At 44.3% G+C, this 23,881-nt stretch overlaps 1 protein-coding gene across 1 annotated transcript in view; it reads left to right on the plus strand.

Moving 5' to 3' along the window:
* The first annotated feature begins 3,614 nt into the window (after positions 1-3,614).
* Positions 3,615-23,881, plus strand: part of LOC120998326 (gastrula zinc finger protein XlCGF26.1-like) — a 23,809-nt gene continuing 3,542 nt past the window's right edge. Inside the window, exons 1-2 of the mRNA XM_040428987.1 lie at positions 3,615-3,638; positions 3,722-3,845. Coding sequence (XP_040284921.1) covers positions 3,615-3,638; positions 3,722-3,845 — 148 coding nt within the window. The remainder of the gene's footprint in view (positions 3,639-3,721; positions 3,846-23,881) is intronic.

A 23,881-nucleotide genomic window follows, 5' to 3' on the forward strand; every position in this document is an offset into this window, starting at 1 on the left:
AGGTCCTTCTCTACCATTTCTCTCCACTGCTGAGCTCCGCCCTCCTGATCACATGACGGTGACATCATCCCAGGTCCTTCAGCTCTTGCAGTGCAGCAGATGCAGAGCAGGTCCTGGTCGGTAGTCACTGCTGTGGTGTCTGGAGCCTCTTCTTCTCTCTGGTATCAGCCATTTCTCCAGAATCCCCCTTTATCCCCGGTGCTGGGGGCTCTGAGAAGCGGGGTCTCTCCAGGAGCAGTAAGTGCGGTTCTGGGTCTCACTAATGCTCTTGTCCCTGGAGGATTTCCAGCCTCTCCTCTCCTCATAAAGGCGCCTGCAGTACTAGAAGCCTCCAGCTCCTCCAGTTCTCTCCTCTTCTCCTGAATGACCACCAAGGATGGACAGGAAGGAGATCAGCAGAAGAATATTAGACCTCACCTTGGAGATCATCTCCCTGCTGAGCGGAGAGGTAAACTTTTCTAGATTTCTCTCCTCTTTATTGTATTCTGTAACAAGTCAGACATCGGGAAGGAGAATCCATCATAGGAAGTGATAGGAAGAGTCCAGGGTCCTGGAGAACGGCCTCCAGACCTTCCAAGTGATGGAGAACCTGAAGATCAGCCACCAGTATGGTCAGTGATGGATCATGGAGACCAATAGTCATGTTGTAGGAGCCATGAGAAGGTAAGTAGGCACGTTGTACCCAGGAGGAGAGGAAGCAGAGGAGGAGATGGCCGGAGTGTGGCCTGGAGGGAGGATTTCTACCACTAGTCTGACATCTAGATGATACTGGACTATAACAAGGAGGCCTCCACTACGTCTAGAGCAGGGGTCTCCAAACCCCGGCCCGCGGGCCAGAACCGGCCCGCTTGTGCGTTCGATCCGGCCCGCCCGCAGCTGGCAGGTTGCAGGAACCAAATCCGCACAACCGCCCATGCTGTCACGCTTGTGTTGTGTGTTCGATTCCGCGCCCGCCCGCAGCTGACAGGTTGCAGGAACGAAAGCCGCACAACCGCCCATGCTGTCACGCTGTGCTTTTTGATTGGCTGCTGGGACCGCCGATGTCCCGGCAACCAGTGACGTCACAGGTGCGGCACCTCCCCTCTTCCCGCCCGCTGTTTGAAATAACAAATCCACGTGTGTAGCAGCGGGCGGGAGTCGGGACTCAGGAGTCCAAGAAGAAAAAAAAAGAAGAGGAGCAGAAGCCGGCTACAGCGGAGGCAAGTGTTGCACAACGCTGATGGGGACACAATGGGGAACGCTGACATTGCTGTGCTGCGCTGATGGGGACACAAGCTGCTGAGGACACATACTGATGGGGATATTGCTGTGCTGCTGGGGACACTGCTGATGGGGACTTTGCTGTGCTGATGGGGACATTGCTGTTCTGATGGGGACACCGTTGATGAGGACACGGGTGTCCCCATCAATGGTGTCCCCATCAGCACAGCAATGTCCCCATCAGAGGTGTCCCCATCAGCGATGATGGGCACACTGCTGATGGGGACAATTCTGTTCTGATGGGGACATTGCTGGGGACACCGCTGTTTGGCACACTGCTGATGGGGACATGGGTGTCCACATCAATGGTGTCCCCATCAGGATAGCAATGTCCCCATCAGCGGTAACCCCATAATCGATGTCCCCATCAGCACAGCAATGTCCCCATCAGAGGTGTCCCCATCAGCGGTGATGGGGACACATGCTGCTGGGGACACCGCTGACAGGGACATTGCTGTGCTGATGGGGATGTTGCGGTGGACACTGCTGATGGGGACATTGCTGTTCTGATGGGACATTGCTGGGGACACCGCTGATGGGGACATGGGTATCCCCATCAGCGGTGACCCATCATCGGTTTCCACATCAGCACAGCGGCGTCCCCATCAGCAATGATGGGGACGCTGCTAATGTGGAAACTGCTGATGTGAACATTGCTGTGCTGATGGGGACATTGCTGAGGACACCGCTGATTGGCACACTGCTGATGGGGACAAAGGTGTCCCCATCAATGGTGTCCCCATCAGTACAGCAATGTCCCCATCAGCGTCCCCATTCTGATGGGGACATTGCTGTTCTGATGGGGACACCACTGATAGGGACACGGGTGTCCCCATCAACCGCGTCCCCAAAGGCAGTGTCCCCATCAGTGGTGTCCCCATCAGCTGCTAATGGGGACTCCGCTGATGGGGACATTGCTGTTCTGATGGGGACATCATTAATGGGGACATTGCTGTGCTGATGCTGACATTGCTGTTCTGATGGGGACATTGCTGTGCTGATGGGGACATTGCTGTGCTGATGGGGACATTGCTGTGCTGATGCTGACATTGCTGTGCTGATGGGGACATTGCTGTGCTGATGGGGACATTGCTGTGCTGATGGGGACATTGCTGTGCTGATGGGGACATTGCTGTGCTGATGGGGACATTGCTGTGCTGATGGGGACATTGCTGTGCTGATGGGGACATTGCTGTGCTGATGGGGACATTGCTGTGCTGATGGGGACATTGCTGTGCTGATGGGGACATTGCTGTGCTGATGGGGACATTGCTGTGCTGATGGGGACATTGCTGTGCTGATGGGGACATTGCTGTGCTGATGGGGACATTGCTGTGCTGATGGGGACATTGCTGTGCTGATGGGGACATTGCTGTGCTGATGGGGACATTGCTGTGCTGATGGGGACATTGCTGTGCTGATGCTGACATTGCTGTGCTGATGGGGACATTGCTGTGCTGATGGGGACATTGCTGTGCTGATGGGGACATTGCTGTGCTGATGCTGACATTGCTGTGCTGATGGGGACATTGCTGTGCTGATGGGGACATTGCTGTGCTGATGGGGACATTGCTGTGCTGATGGGACATTGCTGTGCTGATGCTGACATTGCTGTGCTGATGGGGACATTGCTGTGCTGATGGGGACATTGCTGTGCTGATGGGGACATTGCTGTGCTGATGGGGACATTGCTGTGCTGATGGGGACATTGCTGTGCTGATGGGGACATTGCTGTGCTGATGGGGACACCGCTGATAGGGACACGGGTGTCTTTGCGTTGTTTTGCTAAAGTTTTTTCTCTTTTGTTCTCAGTCATATCATGCTGATTACAAAAACGATCCATGTAAAATATATACATTTAATTTAATACATAACTGATTTTTTTTTCCGGCCCCCGAATACTTGTAAAATCTTCAATGTGGCCCTCCTGTTGAAAAGTTTGGAGACCCCTGGTCTAGAGGAAAGAAGGTTTCTCCACCAACATAGAAGAGGAGTCTTTACTGTAAGAGCAGTGAGACTATGGAGCTCTCTGCCAGAGGAAGGAGTCATGGGGGATTCTCTAGAAGAGTCCAGAAGGGTCCTGGAGGTCTGGAGGGTAATAATATTCCAGCTTCTAGTGACTAGATTACTGGAGATGGAGCCATGATCCAGGGAGGGATTCTGAGTGTAGATCTGGAGTCAGGAAGGAATTTCTTTCCCTAAGTGTCTCTCTCCATCCACAGGATTACACCATAGTGAAGAAGACATCGGGGGGGACTCCCATCATCCATGAGTCAGGAGGGTGGAGCAGGACCCCCATCACAGAGCCTCCCCCACTGATACATGAGCAGAAGATCCTAGAACTCACCCACAAGATGATTGAGCTGCTGACTGGAGAGGTGACACTGCTGGGAATGCTGGGAAATTCTCCGGTAACAGCACTGGAGGGGTCTGGGTGATGACGGTGTCATTGTGTTGTCAGGTTCCTGTAAGGTGTCAGGATGTGGCGGTCTATTTCTCCATGGAGGAGTGGGAGTACATAGAAGGACACCAGGATCTGTACAAGGAGGCCATGATGGAGGCTCCCCGGCCTCTGACATCACCAGGTAAGAAGAGACGAGGTGAGAAGAGGCCGTGTTAGAGCCTCAGTCCGGTCATGTGCAGTGTGTACACGTGTGTAATGACATGTAATGTAGGAGCTCCACATGTTATTCTCCGGTCACATCACGTTAGAGCCTACATTTCCCATATACATCACACTTCTCCATAGGCTCCATCCCCCTGACAGATATAGTGTCCTCTTGGCCTCCATCGGCCGGTACAGTAGATGACACTATTCTATACAGAGGATCCTGCAGGAGAACCTGCGCCGTGCCGTATACATGGGGCTTATGGGTGACGTCTGCCCCTGTGTGACTATATAGAATGATAGGACTGTACAGGGGAGACGTCACCTCCTTCTATCAGAGATCTATGTTAGGAAACCCTCCTGATATCTACCTCTGATGGAAGGCTCAGACCTGGTGTGAACACATCCTTATTCCAGTAGTTCTCCTCCCTTCATGTCTGGGATCCTCTAGTCACTCCACAAGCAGAGAAGACACAAGGTGCTATGTGTGACCGGAGGAGAAGGTGGGATCACCGGGCTCTTCTCTCTCCTCCTCCAGTCTGTGGTCCTGTCAGAGCGGACATGTGTCTTCTAGCAGTAGATGTACGGCCCGGAGTGTTCTAGCTGCGGAGGCTCCACAATATGTCATGGGCTCCGTTTTCTCTTACTGTGAGGATCTGCTCCAGGATACATAGGAGTGGGGTGACATGGGGGGTGCAGATGAATCGGGCAGCCTGAGGGGGTGACAGATGGTGGAGGCCATCAGACCAGCCGGGGTTATTCCTCTCTGTTATCAGCAGCGGAGCACAGTCTGCTCTGGTTATAAATGATCCGACCTCTCCTGTAAGAAACCGGGGGATGGGAGTCATCTGTGGATAACGGGGACTTAACCTATTAACTACCAGTCATGCATGGAATTATGTAGTGGGCTTGGGATTTGGTAAAAAGGTGGTGAGGAGCAGAACATTGTTATTTAGGCCCCGATCACTAAACCTAGAAGTGAAGGAGCTGAGAGAAGTGTCTGATCTATAGACAGATCTACAGGAGGCCATGTATTCAGTCACTGTGTGCTTGTGTCTCCACAGATGGATCCAGGAGGAGAAATCCCCCCGAGAGATGTCCCCGTCCTCTGTATTCCCAGGACTGTCTGGAGGAGAAGCTCCCAGAGAACCATCAGGTAGATGGAGCGGAGCCCTATACACATCTATATAGGGGGGTCCTGCAGTCATAGAGGGGTCATAGATGGTGGGGGTCTCTTATGTGGACCTGTTAGATTTCCCACCTGTCTGCTGTATTGTCCTGAATTGTTACAGATGACAAATCAGTGGGAAGATGTGACTGATATTAAAGTGGAGGATGAAGAAGAACGGATGATGGGCGATCCCCCGTGTAAGAGTGAGGTGGAGGAGGACATTCCAGTCCATGTGACCACAGGTATGGAATCATGAATGGAGGAAGGGAATTGGGAGGTTTCTTCAGGTGAGGCTCCACCTTACAGCTCTAGTTAACCCTTTCTTTATGTGGTAATAGCTTCTGATGACTTTCTGAGACTATTGTTCTGTGACACACTGTACTTCATGTTGAATTCTATTCATTGCTGTCCACATTGATATTTAACCGCTTGTTAGCCAATCAGTTAGGGTTCCCTCAGATCACCGTATGCTGTCGGATCTGTTTCTTTTGCAGATTAGATGAGCCCTGACTGTAGTGTTACAGAGCGGTCTTGTTTAACCCTCTGTGGGCAGTGCAAATACATTGATTCTTCGTACAGCAGAATTGACCACAAGTTGATTGTCCTTTTATCTGAAAAATTATTCTTGTAGTGAAAAAATTATGTTCTTCTGACGGATCAGACAAACTGAAGTAGTAAGAGGGTATATGTTTCGTCAAACTGCAAAGTGACGGGTACCACGCCCCCTTTTATACAGATACCCCCGCCCCTTATATATTGCTTGATATTAAATTTATATTGCTTGATATTAAATTTATATTGATTCTTACTACATTTGTATTCGTCCATTAAGGGCTTATCACTTCTTCCAGATTCTTACTACACATGGCAACATCCTCCCAGACATTCTTCTCAGATTACTGCTAATGCTAAAACAGGATGTTGAGGTTTGAGAGCTTCCTGACAGATTTTGACATCTAACCCTCAATAAAGCTGATATTTGTAAACAAACGGTTTAGTTCATCATACATCCTTCTATCTATTTATCAATTATCTTTCTATCTACCTATCTATAGTCTATCTATCTATCTATCTATCTATCTATCTATCTATCTAGCAATCCATTTTATCCAGACAACTGTCTGTCTATCTATCTATCTATCTATCTATCTGGTATCTATCCATTTATCTATCTATCCAGCTATTTGTTATCTATCTATGTATCTATACATCCATATACCCCATCTATCTAAATTCTATCTATCTTTCTATCTACCTATCTACAGGGAGTGCAGAATTATTAGGCAAGTTGTATTTTTGAGGATTAATTTTATTATTGAACAACAACCATGTTCTCAATGAACCTAAAAAACTCATTAATATCAAAGCTGAATATTTTTGAAAGTAGTTTTTAGTTTTAGCTATTTTAGGGGGATATCTGTGTGTGCAGGTGACTATTACTGTGCATAATTATTAGGCAACTTAACAAAAAACAAATATATACCCATTTCAATTATTTATTTTTACCAGTGAAACCAATATAACATCTCAACATTCACAAATATACATTTCTGACATTCAAAAACAAAACAAAAACAAATCAGTGACCAATATAGCCACCTTTCTTTGCAAGGACACTCAAAAGCCTGCCATCCATGGATTCTGTCAGTGTTTTGATCTGTTCACCATCAACATTGCGTGCAGCAGCAACCACAGCCTCCCAGACACTGTTCAGAGAGGTGTACTGTTTTCCCTCCTTGTAAATCTCACATTTGATGATGGACCACAGGTTCTCAATGGGGTTCAGATCAGGTGAACAAGGAGGCCATGTCATTAGATTTTCTTCTTTTATACCCTTTCTTGCCAGCCACGCTGTGGAGTACTTGGACGCGTGTGATGGAGCATTGTCCTGCATGAAAATCATGTTTTTCTTGAAGGATGCAGACTTCTTCCTGTACCACTGCTTGAAGAAGGTGTCTTCCAGAAACTGGCAGTAGGACTGGGAGTTGAGCTTGACTCCATCCTCAACCCGAAAAGGCCCCACAAGCTCATCTTTGATGATACCAGCCCAAACCAGTACTCCACCTCCACCTTGCTGGCGTCTGAGTCGGACTGGAGCTCTCTGCCCTTTACCAATCCAGCCACGGGCCCATCCATCTGGCCCATCAAGACTCACTCTCATTTCATCAGTCCATAAAACCTTAGAAAAATCAGTCTTGAGATATTTCTTGGCCCAGTCTTGACGTTTCAGCTTGTGTGTCTTGTTCAGTGGTGGTCGTCTTTCAGCCTTTCTTACCTTGGCCATGTCTCCGAGTATTGCACACCTTGTGCTTTTGGGCACTCCAGTGATGCTGCAGCTCTGAAATATGGCCAAACTGGTGGCAAGTGGCATCTTGGCAGCTGCACGCTTGACTTTTCTCAGTTCATGGGCAGTTATTTTGCGCCTTGGTTTTTCCACACGCTTCTTGCGACCCTGTTGACTATTTTGAATGAAACGCTTGATTGTTCGATGATCACGCTTCAGAAGCTTTGCAATTTTAAGAGTGCTGCATCCCTCTGCAAGATATCTCACTATTTTTGACTTTTCTGAGCCTGTCAAGTCCTTCTTTTGACCCATTTTGCCAAAGGAAAGGACGTTGCCTAATAATTATGCACACCTGATATAGGGTGTTGATGTCATTAGACCACACCCCTTCTCATTACAGAGATGCACATCACCTAATATACTTAATTGGTAGTAGGCTTTCGAGCCTATACAGCTTGGAGTAAGACAACATGCATAAAGAGGATGATGTGGTCAAAATACTCATTTGCCTAATAATTCTGCACGCAGTGTATAGTCTATCTATCCATCTATCTGTTTTCTATCTACCTATATATCTATCTTTCTATCTATACAACCATATACCCCATCTATCTAAAGTCTATCTATCAATTTATTTATCTATTCTTCTATCTATCAATTATCTATCTATCTTTCTATCTACCTATCTATAGTCTATCTTTCCAGCTATCTATATTTATAGTGCTTGATATTAAAATTTATATTGCTTGATATTACATTTATATTACTTGATATTAAATGTATATACTGTTGTGCACTGTCACAGATGTCCTAAGACATATCCTACACAACCAACCCCCCAACACTCTGTGTCAATACACACCTTAGTATTTCTCTGTGCCAACCATCCCCACCACTCTGTGGCAATACACACCGCAATCTTGCAAAGTTTTATTCTTTTAAAATGTTTACACAATACAAATTTTCAAAAATGTTGTACAATATGCTGTAAAAATGTCAAAAGGATCAATTTATCCGTATATCTATCTATCCCAATCTAACGTTTCAATAGATAAATATTTTATCTATCTACCTATCAATCTATCTAACAATTTATCCATTTATCTATCTATCTTTCTATCTATCTCTAACTATCTAGCTACTATAACATGGCTATCTATTATAGAAGCTTGATAAATAGATATACGTATACATAGATATATGCATAAATAGATAGATTAATTGATAGCTGTTGGAAGCTAGATAAATAGTTGTATAGATAGATAGGTTGTTGATTGATAAATTTATAGATATGTTATAGATAGATAGAAAGACATAGATAAAATAGATAGATTGGTAGATAGTTAGATTGTTCATAGATAAATTGTTAGATAAATAGGTAGATAGCTAGATATGTAGATAGATAAATAGATAGATAAATTGATAGATAAATAGATATGTGATAGAAAGATAGTGGAAAGATAGACGGTTAGATAGAAAGATAAATAGATAGATTGATAGAAAGATAGATAGATATACGGATAAATTGATCATTTTGACATTTTTACAGCATATTGTACAACACTTTGAAATTTTGAATTGTGTATTGACAGAGTGGTGGGGTTTGTCTGATATACGGATAAATTGATCATTGATAGATAAATGGATAAATTGTTAGATAGCTGGATAGATAGAAAAAATTGATAGAAAGACAGATAAATGGATAAATTGTTAGATAAATGGATAGATTGATAGGAAAATAGATAGAAAGATTGGACGCTAGATAGATATTAGAAGCTGTATAAATAGATAGATAAAATAGATTGGTAGATAATTAGATAAATAGATATGTGGTAGCTAGACAAAAAAAATGGATAAATTGTTAGATAGATGGTTAGATAGAAAGATTGATAGAAAGATAGATAAATGGATAGAAAGATAGATAATAGATATAAAGAAAGATAGAAAGACAGCCAGTTAGATAGATAGAAAGATAAATAGATGTTTGATAGATAGGTAAATAGATAGATGTTTGATAGATAGCCATGTTATAGTAGCTAGATGGTTAGGGATAGATAGAAAGATAGATAAATGGATAAATTGTTAGATAGATTGATAGGTAGATAGATAAAAGATTTATCTATTGAAACGTTAGATTGGGGTAGATAGATATACGGATAAATTGATCATTTTGGTAGCTAGATGGTTAGAAATAGCTAGAAAGACATAGCTAAATGGATACATTGTTAGATAAACGGATAGATTGATAGGAAAATAGATAGAAAGATTGGACGTTAGATAGCTATTAGAAGCTAGATAAATAGATAAAATGGATAAAAAGACAGATAGATAATAGATAGAAAGATGGATAGAAAGACAGCCAATTAGATAGATAGAAAGATAAATAAATAAATAGATGTTTGATAGAAAGGTAAATAAATGTTTGATAGATAGCCATGTTATAGTAGCTAGATGGTTAGAAATAGCTAGAAAGATAGATAGATAAATGGATAAATTGATAGGAAAATAGATAGAAAGATTGGACGTTAGATAGATATTAGCAGCTAGATAAATAGATGGATAAAATAGATTGGTAGATAATTAGATAAATAGATAATGTGGTAGCTAGACAAAAAATGGATAAATTGTTAGATAGATGCATAGATAGAAAGATAGATAAATGGATAAATTGTTAGATAAAATAGATAGATAGAAAGATAGATAATAGATAAAAAGACAGCCAGTTAGATAGAAAGATAAATAGATGTTTGATAGATAGAAATGTAAATAGATAGATGTTTGATAGATAGCCGTGTTATAGTAGCTAGATGGTTAGAAATAGATAGAAAGATAGATAAATGGATACATTGTTAGATAGATTGATAGGTAGATAGATAGATAAAATATTTATCTATTGAAACGTTAGATTGGGATAGATAGATATACGGATAAATTGATCCTTTTGACATTTTTTGCAGCATATTGTACAACATTTTTGAAAATTTGTATTGTGTAAACATTTTAAATGAATACAACTTTGCAACATTGCGGTGTGTATTGCCACAGAGTGGTGGGGATGGTTGGCACAGAGAAATACTAAGGTGTGTATTGACACAGAGTTGTTGGGGGTTGGTTGTGTAGGATATGTCTTAGGACATCTGTCACAGTGCACAACAGTATATAAATTTAATATCAAGCAATATAACATTTTATTATCAAGCGTTATAAATTTAATATCAAGCAATATACATTTTAATATCAAGCACTATAAATATAGATAGCTGGAAAGATAGACTATAGATAAGTAGATAGATAGATAGATAATTGATAGAAAACAGGTAGATGGATAGATAGACTATAGGTAGGTAGGTAGGTAGGTAGATAGATAATTGATAGATAGAAGGATAGATAGAATTTAGATAGATAGGGTATATGGCTGTATAGATACATAGATAGATAACAGCTGGATAGATAGATAGATAGATAGACAGTTGTCTGGATAAAATGGATTGATAGATAGATAAGCGTTAATTTCTTAACGATAATTTGTTTTCCCTTAGTCCTAACAGCAGCACATGTGGTGTGGGGTTTATCCGCCCCAGTGAAACTGGTAGGACAGACGGAATATTTAATGAAGTAAAGTAATCAAATAAATCCACGCCCCCATTACCTCACTATAAGAGGCCAAACCCCCCATACATTCAGTGTGTCATAACAAGAAACTCTCAAAAAACAAAAACAAAGGGAGGGATATTTGTGTGCTGCTGTTAGGACTAAGGGAAAACAAATTATCGTTAAGAAATTAACGCTTCGCTTACGTCCTAACCAGCAGCACATGTGGGGACTTAGCAAGAAGTTAGCCTAAAGGGTAGGGACTTCAATGCTAAATGGAACTCAAAACAGACCGCCCAAAGGCAGTGTCTTCTGGACCCCTGAGGTTGAGTCTATAATGGCTCACAAAGGTAGAATGTGAGCTCCAGGAGGCCGCGGAACAAATCTGTTCCAGTGGAATAAGAGACCTTTCGGCCCAACTAGTAGAGACTGCTCGGGTGGAGTGAGCAGTGACAAAGGCAGGAGGAGGTCTATTCTGGGAAGCGAAAGATTCTCTGATGGCCTCTCTGATCCATCTACTTAGAGTAGGCTTAGAGGCCTTCTTCCCTTTATTCCTGCCAAAGAACAGGATAAGAAGATTCTCTGAACTCCTGGGATCTCTCAATGTAGATTCTCAAACATCTGGCCACATCCAGAGTATAGAGGGAACTTTCTTCTGCAGAGGAAGAAGAGGAACATAACACAGGCAAAGACACAACTTGATTAATGTTGTGCACAGAGGGCACCTTAGGCAAAAAGGTGGGTAAAAAACGTAAAAGGACTCCGGTAAAAATAAAGTGTATGGCTCATACGCCGAAAAAGCCTGAAGCTCTGAAATGCGTTTGGCCGAAGTTACGGCCAACAATAAGGTTACCTTCCAGGATAAAAACTTAAAGTCCACTTCTTCCAAGGGTTCAAAGGGAGGACCACTCAACCCTTTAAGCACCACTGAGAGATCCTACTGCGGTATAGGTCTTGAAATGCTATGCTTAAGAAGTACGGCTCCTTTAAGGAACCTCTTAATCAGAGGGTCTTGATGTAAAGATCTGCCAAAGGCGGCTGACAGAGCAGAGATGTGCAGCCTTGTTTCTGATTAGGGGGAAAAAATGAAAGAGAGCCATCCGGATTGCTCTGAGTTCTCTCAGATTGGATGACATCAAACGCTCTTGAGGGCTCCAGGATCCTTGAACTTGAAGTTCCTCTAGATGGGCACCCCAGCCTAGAAGGGATGCATCTGTCGTCAACAGGATCCAACAAGGTTGGATCAAGGACCTCCCATCTTTGACCTGTTCCCACCACTTCAGTGAGCGGCGAGCTTGAGATGACAGGGAGCACTTTGTCTCTAGCCCTCTGGGAGTTCGATCCCATAGACTCAGAACTTTCGCTTGAAGAGGGCGAATATGCCACAAGGCCCAAGGAACCGCATCCACGGCTGCTGACATTAGGCCTAACATCCTCATCAATACTCTGATAGTTACCCGGCGGGGAACCATGAGTTGATCTGCAGTCTTGGAAATGCGTAACTTCCTTTCCGGAGAAAGGTAGAGCGTCATGTTGGCAGAATCTATTATGAACCCTAGAAACCTCCTGGTAGTGGAGGGAGAAATCTCTGACTTCTGCCAATTGATAATCCAGCCCAAACGCTGGAGGAAGGACTGAGCCTGCAGCAGATGAAGATGAAGCGTCTCTACAGAGTGGGCTTTTAGAAGCCAATCGTCCAGATATGGAATGATCTCCAGGCCTCTCAATCTGAGGGGAGCTACTACAGCTATTACCACTTTGGTGAAGATGTAGGGCGCGGTTGTGATGCCGAAGGGAAGCGCGGCAAACTTAAAATGTTTCACCGTCCCCCTGAGACTCACTGCCACTCGTAGATACTTCCTGTGGGCCTGGCACACAGGGATGTGGAGATAGGCATCCCTTAGATCCAGTGTAACCATCAGGTCCCCTGGGCTCAGGATGCTGATTACCGATTTGATGGTTTCCATCCGGAACCGCCTTTTCTTTATGAATCGGTTGAGGTAGCGGAGATCTATGATCATGCGCCAACCTCCTGTGGCTTTGGGAACAAGGAAAACTGGCGAATAAATGCCTGATCCAATCTCTTCTGGAGGAACCTCTTCCAAGGCCCCTTTCCGCCTGTATTCCAGTATAGACTCCTCCAACACCGCTTGCTTCTCGCGCGGAAGTAATCTTGTCAAAACAAATTTTTCTGGGGGAACAGATAAAAATTCTATCCTGTACCCTCTCCTTATTATATTCAGGACCCAGGGATCTGGAACAAACTCTGTCCAGGTATTTAGAAAAAAAGTTAGACGGCCTCCGACTGGGAGGTCTGAAAGAATAGGAGTCAAATTTATGACTGGATCTGACGGAAGGGGAGGGCCGTCACTGGTCGGCTTTATTGTTTTTGTTCCCACCGGAACGATATGATCCTCCCCTCCTGGACCCACGGCCTCGCTGAGGCCTGGATTGTCCCTGAAAGGGTCTGGACCCTCTACCCTGCCTACCCCTACCCCTAGGGGTTTGAGGGAGGCATTTACCTTTTTTATCGGCAAGACCCTCCATAATGCGGTCCAGTTCAGCCCCAAAAAGCCTTCCTGGTTCGTAAGGGAGGCTGCATAAATTATACTTGGAGGCATTATCTGCCACCCAAGGTTTTAGCCATAGTGGCCTCCTACCCGCTGAAGAGAGGGCCATAGCCTTAGAGGCTAATTTTAACTGCTGTGGGCCAGAATCGCACAGAAATTCCACGGCCAGTAGAATGGACTTAAACTGCGCCAGGATGTCATCACGGGATATGCCAGAGTCGATATCCGACTGCACCTGTCGGAGGCGTCTTTGGAGGAAGACGGCTACCTCCGTAGAGGATATAGCCACAGATGCAGCAGCAGCGGTGGAGTAAGACCTTCTCAAGGTGCATTCTACCTACCTGTCCATCGGGTCCTGTAAGTTGGAGCCGTCATCAGCCGGGACCAGAGTCCTCTTAGACAATTTTGCAATTGCCAAATCAACTTTGGGCACAGTGCCCCACTGGTCTAATTGGGATGTCACAATCGGGTACATGGATTTGAAGCGCTTTGAGATGACCGGTGCTTTCTCAGGATGCTTCCATTCTAGCTTCATTAACCGAGACAGAGTCTCGTCCACTTTGAAGGCCCTTGGCCCCCTAGAGGTGGACTCTGAAGCTTCCCCGGGATCAACATCCTGGTCCCCCGACCGAATGGATCTAAGTAACCTCTGGGTCTTCTCTACAGGAAAGAAGTACCTTACAGCCTCTTCTTCCTCCCCGCTAGACTCAGAGGAATGGACTTCGTCCACGGTATGGTAGGCTTCCTCCTGCATAGGAGTGGGTCTCAGCGGAGATCGGACACTGGGTCTTCTGGATGACACGGAATCCCTTAGGGTGTTCATTGAGGACTCCACAAAGTCCTTTACCCAGACTACTACGTCCCGTATGGTAGGCTCCGTATCAGGAGGCAGAGGAGGAGGACGGCAAGAGGGACACCTATTAAATTCATAGGAGTCTGCTAGAGGGGTGTCACAATCCCTACATGCCAAATGCTTGCGCTTGGATGACGTCTTGCGCCCAGACCGATCCCCATCACCGGCAGAGGACATTATCTGCAGAGAAAAAGTTATAATGAATGAACAAGGTCTATTCATTAGATAAACAAAGAAGCAGCAAACCTACCAGGAACAGGAAAGCTGGTAACTAAAGTAGTTTGCCTCAGTAACCAACCCAAGGCTGCAAACAGCACAGCCTGGAAGGACTGGAGGCTTTATATATTCAAATTTGGCGCCCAAAAGTGACGTCAGACGCCAGGTTTGAACAAACTTTAATCATTGCTGTTCACCAACAGACCACCAGAGGGCGCTGGCACACAAGCTACCGCAGGTGAAGAGAGGAAACCAAACAGGAAGCTGAATACAGGAGCTCCGTGCCTAGGACAGGAGCTTGCCTGCCTCCACCACGCCGCATGGCAGAACCAGCTTCCATCAGATAAGCTGCAACCCTGAAAGAAAAACACAAGGTTAGCATGTAATCTAAGAGTACGGCAGCCAAATGGCTGCCCCGTCTGTCCTGCAGTCCCAAGGACAGAAAAAAACACACTGATGTATGGGGGGTTTGGCCTCTTATAGTGAGGTAATGGGGGCGTGGATTTATTTGATTACTTTACTTCATTAAATATTCCGTCTGTCCTACCAGTTTCACTGGGGCGGATAAACCCCACACCACATGTGCTGCTGGTTAGGACGTAAGGGAAATAGATAGATAGATAGATAGATAGATAGATAACAGATATATGGAAAGATAGACTGTAGATAGAAAGAAAGATAGATAGATAGATAATTGATAGATAGAAGGATAGATAGATAAATTGATAGACTTTAGATAGATGGAGTCTATGGCTGTATAGATACATAGATAGATAAATGGAAATATAGATAGATAACAGATAGATGGAAAGATAGACTATAGATAGGTAGATAGAAAAATAGATAGGTAGATAAATTGATAGATAGATGGGGTATATGTTTGTATAGATAGATGGAAAGATAGACTATAGATAAGTAGATAGATTGAAAACAGATAGATGGATAGATAGACTATAGATAGGTAAGTAGATAGATAATAGATAGATAGAAGGATAGAATTTAGATAGATGGGGTATATGGCTGTATAGATACATAGATAGATAACAAATAGCTGGATAGATAGATAGTTGGATAGATAGATAGATAGATAGACAGTTGTCTGGATAAAATGGATTGCTAGATAGATAGATAGACTATAGATAGGTAGATAGAAAGATAATTGATAAATAGATAGAAGGGTGTATGATGAACTAAACCGTTTGTTTACAAATATCAGGTTTATCGAGGGTTAGATGTCAAAATCTGTCAGGAAGCTCTCAAACCTCAACATCCTGTTTTAGCATTAGCAGTAATCTGAGAAGAATGTCTGGGAGGATGTTGCCATGTGTAGTAAGAATTAGGAAGAAGTGATAAGCCCTTAATGGACGAATACAAATGTAGTAAGAATCAATATAAATTTAATATCAAGCAATATAAATTTAATATCAAGCAATATAAATTTAATATCAAGCAATATAAAAGGGGTGGGGGTATCTGTTGCGTCATCCACTGATCCCCCCATAACAGTGCGTCATCCACTGATCCCCCCATAACAGTGCGTCATCCACAGATCCCCCCATAACAGTGCGTCATCCACAGTTCCCCCTATAACAGTGCGTCATCCACAGATCCCCCCATAACAGTGCGTCATCCACAGTTCCCCCTATAACAGTGCGTCATCGACAGATCCCCCATAACAGTGCGTCATCCACAGATCCCCCCATAACAGTGCGGCATCCACAGATCCCTCATAACAGTGCGGCATCCACAGACCGCCATTCAAAAGCACACCTTTTGGTTAAAAATATTTTTTTTCTTATTTTCCTCCTCAAAAACTTAGGTGAGTCTTATAGGGTGAGAAATACGGTAATTAGAGCTCTTTTATCTGCGCTAAATTGAAGCCAACAAAAAAAAATATACAAAATATATATATTAATAATAATAATTCAGTGTAAATAGAATAAAATATAAAATCAGTGACAATAAAATGGTGATAAACAATGATATGCAATTAATAAACACAAAATAACCCAAAGAATATAAATCTAATCGATAATATAGTTGGATATCTGAATAATAACACAAGGAAACAAATCCTTACCCGTACACTTCATTTCTCTCAGTCAATAGATGTATCAGATTTGAGCTGACATCAGGTTTTCATCATATCTCCTTCCATATATATATATATATATATATATATATATATATATATATAGATTCCACCATATGTGACTTGAACTAAAAACAGTTCTTTGATACAGTGATAGGAAAATATATGTATCAATGATATATACTGATCTCCGGAGACTGAAGAGGATGCAGTTGATACTGCAGTTACAACCCCCCCCCCCCCCTCCTCTTTCAGTCTAGATCCTACCCACAAAATATGGGTGATGCAAAATATATATATATATATATATATATATATATATAAAATATGATTAATTAATTTCTTGAAATAGATACTATAAATGCTTGAAATGTATACTATACCACAGAATCTGACTGGAAGGGATCAGCGTTAAAGAGGACCTTTCACCGATTCTTACCCTATGAACTAACTATACAGATATGTAGAGCGGCGCCCGGGGATCTCACTGCACTTACTAGTATCCCCGACTCCGCCTACCATAACTTAGGGAACGGAGATACCGGAGGGCATAGCAGGAGAACGGAGCGGCGCCCGGGGATAATAGTAAGTGCAGAGAGATCCCCGGGCGCCGCTCCACATGTCTGTATACTTAGTTCATAGGGTAAGAATCGGTGAAAGGTCCTCTTTAAGGTTCAGGAGTGTAATCCGGTCTGTCCTATTAGTCTCCTTAGGCCTCTTTCACACGGGCGAGTTTTCCACGCGGGTGCAATGCGTGAGGTGAACGCATTGCACCCGCACTGAATCCGGACCCATTCATTTCTATGGGGCTGTGCACATGAGCGGTGATTTTCACGCATCACTTGTGCGTTGCGTGAAAATCGCAGCATGCTCCTCTTTGTGCGTTTTCCACGCAACGCAGGCCCCATAGAAGTGAATGGGGCTGCGTGAAAATCGCAAGCATCCGCAAGCAAGTGCGGATGCGGTGCGATTTTCATGCACGGTTGCTACAAGACGATCAGGATGGGGACCCGATCATTATTATTTTTCCTTATAACATGGTTATAAGGGAAAATAATAGCATTCTTAATACAGAATGCATAGTACAATAGGGCTGGAGGGGTTAAAAAAAAATATAATTTAACTCTCCCTAATCCACTTATTCGCGCAGCCGGCATCTCTTCTGTCTTCTGTGAGGAAAAGGACCTGTGGTGACGTCACTGCGCTCATCACATGGTCCGTCACATGATCCATCACCATGGTAAAAGATCATGTGATGGACCATGTGATGAGCGCAGTGACGTCATCAAAGGTCCTATTCCTCAAAGAAGAAGACAGAAGAGATGCCGGCTGCGCGAACAAGTGGATTAAGGTAAGTTAAATTATTTATTTATTTTTTAACCCCTCCAGCCCTATTGTACTATGCATTCTGTATTAAGCATGCTATTATTTTCCCTTATAGCCATGTTATAAAGGAAAATAATTACATCTACACAACACCTAACCCAAACCCAAACTTCTGTGAAGAAGTTCGGGTCTGGATACCACATTCAGTTTTTTATCACGCGCGTGCAAAACACATTGCACCCGCACGATAAAAACTGAACAACGGAACGCAATCACAGTCAAAACTGACTGCAATTGGGTACCTACTCGCGCGGGTTTGCCGCATTGCACCCGGGACGCCTCCGGAGCCAAAACGTGACGCCCGTGTGAAAGAGGCCTTATTGTGGTGGCCTCCTTAGATGGGTTGACTAATGGATCAATAGGTGGATTATCTAAATGTGTGGTTCGATCTAATTCGATTGATCTCCCTGGATAGAACTCAATGGATGAGTTTAAGAGAACCTGGATGGATCCCCCCTGTGAACTCATGCCACCTTTTATCCTTCTCTGAAATGGGGCTTGGTCAGGTTTATCAATAACTAATGACCTCATTTGTGTTACTCCCCCATCTATTTCACAACTCATGTCTTACTTCAACCCCACCAATAGATGGCACTGGAGGTCTGTGTAACAACATTTTGCAATTATAGCTAGCTCTTATGTTATGTTTGTATGGGAAAAGTTTAACTTTCAACCTAAATTCCTGACCAACACTTCCTAACAATAGAACCCAAACATGAATGTGTATCAGGGATTAGACCTCTATTCTCTACTTAGATCCTAAGGGATCTTTCACACCTGCGTTGTTGTCTTCCGGCATAGAGTTCCGTCGTCGGGGCTCTATGCCGGAAGAATCCTGATCAGGATTATCCTAATGCATTCTGAATGGAGAGAAATCCGTTCAGGATGCATCAGGATGTCTTCAGTTCTGGAACGGAACGTTTTTTGGCCGGAGAAAATACCGCAGCATGCTGCGCTTTTTGCTCCGGCCAAAAATCCGGAACACTTGCCGCAAAGCCGGATCCGGAATTAATGCCCATTGAAAGGCATTGATCCGGATCCGGCCTTAAGCTAAACGTCGTTTCGGCGCATTGCCGGACCCGACATTTAGCTTTTTCTGAATGGTTACCATGGCTGCCGGGACGCTAAAGTCCTGGCAGCCAAGGTAAAGTGTAGCGGGGAGCGGGGGAGCAGTATACTTACCGTCCGTGCGGCTCCCCGGGCGCTCCAGAGTGACGTCAGGGCGCCCCAAGCGCATGGATCATGTGATCGCATTGGACACGTCATCCATGCGCATGGGGCGCTCTGACGTCATTCTGGAGCGCCCCAGGAGCCGCACGGACTGTAAGTATACTGCTCCCCCGCTCCCCACTACTACTATGGCAGCCAGGACTTTAATAGCGTCCTGGCTGCCATAGTAACACTGAAAGCATTTGGAAGACGGTTCCGTCTTCAAATGCTTTCAGTACACTTGCGTTTTTCCGGATCCGGAGTGTAATTCCGGCAAGTGGAGTACACGCCGGATCCGGGCAACGCAAGTGTGAAAGAGGCCTTAATCTCTTGGTTAGTGAGTTTCAGTCGAAAGGATATTGAACTCCACAAACAGCACATATATCTGTCTATATTGTAATTCGTATATTTTTATATTCAATAATAGAACGCAAACATATTATAGTATATTTTTATATTCAATAATTCTGACACCACTACTACTGCTGCTGCTCCACTCATGGGGCCACTTTTGTCACTGTCACTGCCACTGCTGCCACTCTTCCCACTTTGTCATGGGGTCACTCCTTGAATCTTGGGGCACTGCACGGTTTAGTCCACGGCAATAAATTAGACCTGACACTTTTATTGATCTGTAAGGCCTCCTGCACACGACCGTTTTTTCCGCCCTTTACTGGGCGTTTTTTTGCGTTCCGTATACGGAACCATTCATTTCAATGGTTCCGCAAAAAAAACGGAATGTACTCCGTATGCATTCCGCTTCCGTATTTCCGTTTAACCGCCTCCGGACCACCTAACGCAGGATCGCGTTCCGGAGACGGCAGCTCCAGGCAGAGTCACGCATCTATGCGTCATCTCGCGAGACGCGAGATTTCCTGTGAACGCGCGCACACAGGCGCGCGCGTTCACAGGATTGGAAGGTAAGCGAGTGGATCTCCAGCCTGCCAGCGGCGATCGTTCGCTGGCAGGCTGGAGATGCGATTTTTTTAACCCCTAACAGGTATATTAGACGCTGTTTTGATAACAGCGTCTAATATACCTGCTACCTGGTCCTCTGGTGGTCCCTTTTGCTTGGATCGACCACCAGAGGACACAGGCAGCTCAGTAATAAGTAGCACCAAACACCACTACACTACACCCCCCCCTGTCACTTATTAACCCCTTATTAACCCCTGATCACCCCATATAGACTCCCTGATCACCACCCTGTCATTGATCACCCCCTTGTAAGGCTCCATTCAGACTTCCGTATGTTTTTTACGGATACATGGATCGGATCCGCAAAACACATACGGACTCCCTGATCACCCCCCTGTCATTGATCACCCCCCTGTAAGGCTCCATTCAGACGTCCGTATGTTTTTTACGGATCCGCGGATATATAGATCGGATCCGCAAAACACATACAGACATCTGAATGAAGCCTTACAGGGGGATGATCACCCCCCTGTCATTGATCACCCCCCCTGTAAGGCACCATTCAGATGTCCGTATGTTTTTTACGGATACATGGATTGGATCCGCAAAACACATACCAACGTCTGAATGGAGCCTTACAGGGAGGTGATCAATGACAGGGGGGTGATCACCCCATATAGACTCCCTGATCACCCCCCTGTCATTGATCACCCCCCTGTAAGGCTCCATTCAGACGTCCGTATGTTTTTTACGGATCCACGGATACATGGATCGGATCCGCAAAACACATACACACGTCTGAATGGAGCCTTACAGGGGGGTGATCACCCCATATAGACTCCCTGATCACCCCCCTGTCATTGATCACCCCCCTGTAAGGCTCCATTCAGACGTCCGTATGTTTTTTTACGGATCCACGGATACATGGATCGGATCCGCAAAACACATACACACGTCTGAATGGAGCCTTACAGGGGGGTGATCACCCCATATAGACTCCCTGATCACCCCCCTGTCATTGATCACCCCCCTGTAAGGCTCCATTCAGACATTTTTTTGGCCCAAGTTAGTAGAAATTATATATTTTTTATTTTTTATTTTTTTCTTACAAAGTCTCATATTCCACTAACTTGTGTCAAAAAATAAAATCTCACATGAACTCACCATACCCCTCACGGAATCCAAATGCGTAAAAAATTTTTGACATTTATATTCCAGACTTCTTCTGACGCTTTAGGGCCCCTAAAATGCCAGGGCAGTATAAATACCCCACATGTGACCCATTTCGGAAAGAAGACACCCCAAGGTATTCCGTGAGGGGCATATTGAGTCCATGAAAGATTGAAATTTTTGTCCCAAGTTAGCGGAAAGGGAGACTTTGTGAGAAAAAAACAAAAAAAAAATCAATTTCTGCTAACTTGTGCCAAAAATCTAAAATTTCTATGAACTCGCCATGCCCCTCATTGAATACCTTGGGGTGTCTTCTTTCCAAATTGGGGTCACATGTGGGGTATTTATACTGCCCTGGCATTCTAGGGGCCCTAAAGCGTGAGAAGAAGTCTGGGATCCAAATGTCTAAAAATGCCCTCCTAAAAGGAATGTGGGCCCCTTTGTGCATCTAGGCTGCAAAAAAGTGGCACACATGTGGTATCTCCGTACTCAGGAGAAGTTGGGCAATGTGCTTTGGGGTGTCATTTTACATATACCCATGCTGGGTGAGATAAATATCTTGGTCAAATGCCAACTTTGTATAATAAAATGGGAAAAGTTGTCTTTTGCCGAGATATTTCTCTCACCCAGCATGGGTATATGTAAAAAGACACCCCAAAACACATTGCCCTACTTCTTCTGAGTACGGCGATACCACATGTGTGACACTTTTTTGTAGCCTAGGTGGACAAAGGGGCCCACATTCCAAAGAGCACCTTTCGGATTTAACAGGGCATTTTTTTACAGATTTTGATTTCAAACTACTTCTCACGCATTAGGGCCCCTAAAATGCCAGGGCAGTATACCTACCCCACAAGTGACCCATTTTGGAAAGAAGGCACCCCAAGGTATTCCGTGAGGGGCATGGCGAGTTCCTAGAATTTTTTATTTTTTGTCACAAGTTAGCGGAAAATGATGATTTTTTTTTATTTTTATTTTTTCTTACAAAGTCTCATATTCCACTAACTTGTGACAAAAAATAAAAACTTCCATGAACTCACTATGCACATCACGAAATACCTGGGGGTGTCTTCTTTCCAAAATGGGGTCACTTGTGGGGTAGTTATACTGCCCTGGCATTCTAGGGGCCCTAATGTGTGGTAAGTAGTTTGAAATCAAAATGTGTAAAAAATGACCTGTGAAATCCTAAAGGTGCTCTTTGGAATGTGGGCCCCTTTGCCCACCTAGGCTGCAAAAAAGTGTCACACATCTGGTATCGCCGTACTCAGGAGAAGTTGGGCAATGTGTTTTGGGGTGTCATTTTACATATACCCATGCTGGGTGAGAGAAATATCTCGGTCAAATGTGTTACACACAACTTTTTGATCACTTTTTATTCAATATTTTTGAGAGGACAGCGTTTTTCCTAAAACAGTAAGTCGGCTATTTTTTTTTCCGTTACACCATTCTCTGCATGCGATAAATATTATATTTTTATATTTTCAGTTGTTTATTTTATATGTAATATTGGGAAAGGAGAAGATTTTAATTTTGCTGGTTGGATACGTGCTCTGCTGCTCCATTCATTTCTATGGGAGTGCCGGAGATAGCTGAGTACAGCGCTTGGCTATTTCCAGAACTTTCATAGAAATTAATGGCACAGCGGCACGCATTTCCGACCAGACGCTCCTTCCATTTCAAGGGGGCTCCATGGGGTATGGGACCCTTTTTCTCATGATTGGTGGGGGCCCCTGCGGTAGGACCCCCACAGATCTGATAGTTCTCCCCTATCCTATGGGGATTCAATTTTTGCACTGGCCACTAAGCCTAATAATAGGCGCCACTTCTTGGTCTGTACAGATAACTTTACTGCGGTTATCTGCTTATCTGTAATTCTAATCCTGCCTGTAATGATACCACCTCTTTGTATAAATAAGAGGCGACTGTCAAAGCTCATCTATTCTCTCCTTGTACAGGTCACAGAGCCTAGAAACCTCTCCTATAGAAGTCAGTGAGGTCCCCTCCTGACCATTGTGTCTATGGCCCATGGGGCTGCCATAAAGCAATTTTTAGTTTGGGCAAAACGGCCCGCCCCCATAATCATGTTCAGAAAACAGAATAAATAAATCTGCAATCAGAAAATAACAGATTAGAAAAAAAAAGCACATGGGGCTATCTGATTTTAACTGCCAGAAAAAAAAAATTGCCACATTTCCTTTAAGTAGTTAGAGAGGAGAAGGAGGCTCCCTCTCGCCCTCACCCACAATGTGATCTGGTCCAGACTGCCGCATAGTCATCTCGCCTGGCCCTGTCGGTCAGGAGGGAAGGGCTGGCAGAGGAAGCAGGTGGGATGGACAGTCAGAGGAAGCGGGAGGGAGGACAGTCAGAGGAAGCGGGAGGGAGGGGAGGCAGAGGAAACTGTAGGGAGGGGTGGCAGAGGAAGCTGGAGGGAGGGGTGACAGAGGAAGCAGGAAGTGCACAGAATGCATTGTGCTGTCCTGGCAGAACTGAAGTGCTGATTTGCATATGATTTAAAGTGACTTTTTCTCCAGAATGAAGTAAGGCCCTTTCAGA

Source organism: Bufo bufo, chromosome 4 (genome assembly GCF_905171765.1).
Source record: "Bufo bufo chromosome 4, aBufBuf1.1, whole genome shotgun sequence".
In the NCBI taxonomy this organism is placed as follows: Eukaryota; Metazoa; Chordata; class Amphibia; order Anura; family Bufonidae; genus Bufo; species Bufo bufo.